Here is a 4,358-nt window from a genome sequence, read left to right on the forward strand (position 1 = left end):
CTCTTTAATTTTGTGGGAAAAAACAAAGAGAAAGGTTCCGCCTCCGTTTCCCAGTCCGCCAGCCGCTCTCTCTCTGTGTGTGTGTGTTTTCACGCAGCTGCACACAGACGTGTTTCTAATTTTGTTTGAGGAAACTTTACTGTAGCTTCACTGGAGCTCCAGGTATCTGTGAGTCTCTGAAACCGGACCCGACCGACAGCAGCACCAGTGCCGCTGCCTCTCTGGGAGTGTAGGCATCTGGACGTGTTGTGCAACAGCGTCTGGAGGTTTTAGATTTAGTGTGAAGCAGAGCCAAAGGTTTACAAATGAGAATAATTACGAGGCCATAAATCACTGACTATTGAGTCACATTAGTTAGTCCTGGTGGGACGGAGGGTCCGACCCACCCCAGAGGACCAACTCCTACTACTGGGATACATAACCATTAAAAATACCGCTTTTTTTTATGGAGTTTTTTTCATTGATGCTAAATGTTTTCGAAACTTTTCCATGATTATGCTATGCTATGAGCTCAGAAAAATCCCCACACTTTCTACATTTCTCCTGAATTTACAAAGAGATAAAAAATGCCGTTAGTTCAAAAGTTGTTTGGCAAGATAACACATTAAAAGTCATTAGCAAAAAAATAAAAATAAAAAAGTAAAAAGAGCCCACAAAACTCAATCAATAAAAAGATTAAATAATAAAAATAATAAGACACCAGTTAAATAACTTTTTAATCGATCTCTATCTATATACACATGTTTTCATTTTAAAAAACTATTAAACATAGCTTTGAATAATCAAAATGAGAATAATAATAAACAAGATCAGTCAGAGTCAAAGTAGCTTAAATAAAAAAGCCGATGTAGCAAGCTCACAAAAAGTTAGCCTAAATACTAAAAGAAAGACAAATCATTAGCTAAATGTAACCAAAAAAGAGTGAGTTAGTCAATAAGATGGTTTAAATTTCATGATTGCCAAAAAAATTGATAACAAAATATTAGCATTAGCATGCAGTAGCCTGGTACAGTAGTAACAAAAATGGGAAAAATGTTGAACCCCCAAAAAATTATAACATTTTATAATTTAACTTTGGGAGTTTCTTTTTTAAAAAAGTTAAGAAAACATTTTTTTAAAAATGTGATAAAAATATTGGGAGTTTTATGGAGGCCATTCAAGATCTTTATCTTGTTTTTAAACGTTTTTTTTTTCAGCCAAAAAACCATTACAGCCAATTTCTTGTCTTTTCTTTTGTTCAATAACTAATAAAAACTCCACATAATAAAATCTTTTTTCTGAACATACACAGCTGGGAAACCACCAGGATTTCCTCATTTCTATATATATATATATAAAAATGGGTTAGTGAGATTTTCCACCACACTGAATTCGACTTCTTCCTCTCCAGGGATCATGGCAGCTGCCACCAGGGACCTTCATCCTCTTCCTCTTCCTCTGCTCATCTTCTGCCTGTTTTTCATCAGCGGCTGCTCTTCTCTGCCAACCGCAGCAGGAGCAGCTGGGAAGGAAATCCGTGGTCTTCGAAGACCTCGCTCTGAAACCCGGGTGTTTACCACAGAGGACTACGACAACCTGGAATACAGGGTCACACCTTCACCTCCTGGCAAAAACGTGTCTCCAAATAGAGGAGGTCAGAAATGTGCCTACGACTCCTGTCTGGAGGGTCAGATCTCCTGTGCCAAGTTAGCGGCCTCCACCGGCTGCTTGTGTCCAGGCTTCACGCTGCATGACGTGGCCCCCGAGGCCCCCAGGTTAGTCTCCGTGTCCTGGAATGGGTCAGACGTGGTGGTCCAGTGGTGTGCTCCGTATTCTTACGTCACAGCGTACACGGTGACCGTCGGCGGAGAGGAGAGGAAGCAGTTCGGGAAGGAGCTCAGGAGCGGGGCCGTGGGCGACATCGAGAACATCTCCGAGGTCTGTGTGCTGGCGGTGAACGACAGCGGGGCCAGCGCAGCCTCCTGCTCCATGTACCGTCCCGTAGACCGGGGTCTGCCCGTGAGAGCGGGCATCATCGCAGGAGGCGTGGGCTTCCTGCTGCTCCTGCTGCTGCTGGTCTTCATCTACAGACGCCGGAGGGCCACGGGTCACAGACGGTGAGGAGAACACCTGACGCCTCACCCCGTATGACTCTCCCCCAGGGTGACTTCACTGCACTGACCCGGGCGTCCTGGGAGCCAGTTTCATCATCTCATTTAAAAGCACTTGACTGTCATTTTCAGTGGGAAAGAAAAATGAGAGTATTTTGGAAAAAAAAAACTTGAAAATCAGCTGTGAAAATCCAAAAAAAAAAGGATGACGGAAATCTTTAATGGAAAGGAATTTTTCCCAAAATATATATTGTTATTATGTTATTTTTTTAGTTTATTTTATGCTATATTTTATATATTTAAACTCGACATTTTCATAAAAACACACATTTTTGAGGGGGAAAATGTGACGCAACTCTGAGGAAAACCTGGTTTACATTAACACAGATTATTTTTTATGGGCCCAAAAAATGGTTTTGTTTTGAAGCTGCGTGTCAGTGTTTCAACCAATAACAATGTGACGTTTCTTCACTTTGACTGAGGGGGAAAAAAACAAAAAATCACTAGAAATAGTTTTAAAACAGACGATTTTTTAACTGGATAATCGAGCTAACGGTGGTGATTCACACTTGGAGCGACGTTGTTTTTAACAGTGTATGTAATAGATTACACCGCTTCTTTAAATCTCTCTATGAGAGACATTATTAGAGTGTGTGTTTATTTACAGTATAAAAGGCTCGACTGTGGTTTCAGGACCGAAGGTAAATTATGTGACGTGTTTTTATTTTATTTTGTATTTGTTTTGTATTTGTTGGAAAATCAAAACACACTTCCATGATAGGAAAGGTTTAAAGAGGAAAGAAAAAAATACTGTAGTGACCAACACTACGAACATGGTCCCAAATAAAAGCACATTCGTCCCAACTCTTTGGTCAGCGTCGCACTCACAGGGGTCACTCTCACACTGTTTGGAGGGAGCGTGCCGAAGCAGAAGAGTGAAATGTAAGACGGCAGCACATGTTCCTGCTCGTCACCGTGTTATTCCTTCATGGGCAGTGACGGTGGATGGGTGTGTGTATTTTTCCATGTGTATCATTTTCAGAAGTTGTGCCAATGCTCTGGTTCGACCGCAGGGTTCAGTTTTCCAAGCAGTGATTTAATTAAACATCATCTAGAGCAAAGGTCAGCGACCTTTTTGTGTTCCACAGACAGACGGTCTACAAAGTTTCCACCAAGAACAGGACAAAAACAAATGATACCACGAAGTGGTAAAAAAAAAATCAAAACATTAAAGTGAAAACTCACCATAACTCTGAACGCCGCACGACAGGAAGTGAGGTTTTGTCAGGTGAGAACCACCTGGTGAATGGAACTTCTCCTCAGTCTGATCTTTTTTTCTCAGTTCTATAAGGACAGAAACAATCGGGTCATTTTTTTTGTCATGGCCCGCTACTGGTCTGAGACCCAGCGGTTGGGAACCTCAGTTTTGTAAACGCTGCAGCTGTGACCTCTTTACATCCGTCTCTGAGCTCCAGGCCGTGTGAAGATCCTCTCCGTTTGTCTGGTTTCCATCGTTTCTTCTTCTCCGTTCCTCAGCCTTGATGTCATTTCCTTTATTTTCCTGCCACCGCTGACGGCGCCCGGTCTCCCTCGCCAACTCCGACCGCGCCTCCGGTCACGTAAATGTCGTCTAACACAGGTAATGTGGAGAGACGTAAACAGGCAGTTTGTCTCCTCTGCAGAGACGGCCCAGAGATGTGACACTTTTATGGGACACAATGTGCCATCAACCTGAACCACCAGGGGCAAAAAGAGAAAAAAAAAATATTTATTTTTCTCTCTCTACGTGGAGACACAGTGGAAGTGGAGGCCCGGTTGTCGTCTGGTTTTAAACAGACCAAGATGTGGTGTCCTCGGAATAAAACGCAGAATCTGCTGGAGTGAAGCCGCAGAGAGTGACAGAGCAGAGACGTTGAAGAGGCGACAGAATCTGTGCACAAATATTTTTAAGGATTCTTAAATAAATAAATATAATGTGATGTAGAAATCAGACTGGTTACAGATGTAAATTAATTTACTATTAAATGTTTAAAGACTTCAAAGATCCAGGCTACTGAGAACTTCCTTTCACTATCAGAATGTTAATCCGTACGAACCGTGGCCAAAACTGGGGGACGTGGCTCCGAATATTGTACAGTTCTGCACAAGAAAAAAATATCAAAAGGTTTAAAAAATTAAACTACATTAATTTAAAAATATATATGTGTAGAATTCTAATCACAAAGTTCTAAAGCAGTGGTCTCAAACTCTGTCCTGAGGTCCACTTCT

The 4,358-nt window shown here is 41.8% G+C and overlaps 1 protein-coding gene across 1 annotated transcript; it reads left to right on the top strand.

The window, feature by feature from the left end:
* Positions 1 to 1,204: 1,204 nt before the first annotated feature.
* Positions 1,205 to 2,842, top strand: LOC107990028 (LRRN4 C-terminal-like protein). The gene has a single exon (XM_017041457.2). It carries the CDS (start codon positions 1,396 to 1,398, stop codon positions 2,098 to 2,100), a length of 705 nt encoding a protein of 234 aa, XP_016896946.1. The 5' UTR covers positions 1,205 to 1,395; the 3' UTR covers positions 2,101 to 2,842.
* Positions 2,843 to 4,358: the final 1,516 nt, after the last annotated feature.

Source organism: Cynoglossus semilaevis, chromosome 19 (assembly GCF_000523025.1).
Source record: "Cynoglossus semilaevis isolate Cse_v1.0 chromosome 19, Cse_v1.0, whole genome shotgun sequence".
In the NCBI taxonomy this organism is placed as follows: Eukaryota; Metazoa; Chordata; class Actinopteri; order Pleuronectiformes; family Cynoglossidae; genus Cynoglossus; species Cynoglossus semilaevis.

Coding starts and splice junctions, on each gene's coding strand:
- LOC107990028 (XM_017041457.2), top strand. CDS start 1,396: ATGGCAGCTGCCACCAGGGACCTTCATCCTCTTCCTCTTCCTCTGCTC.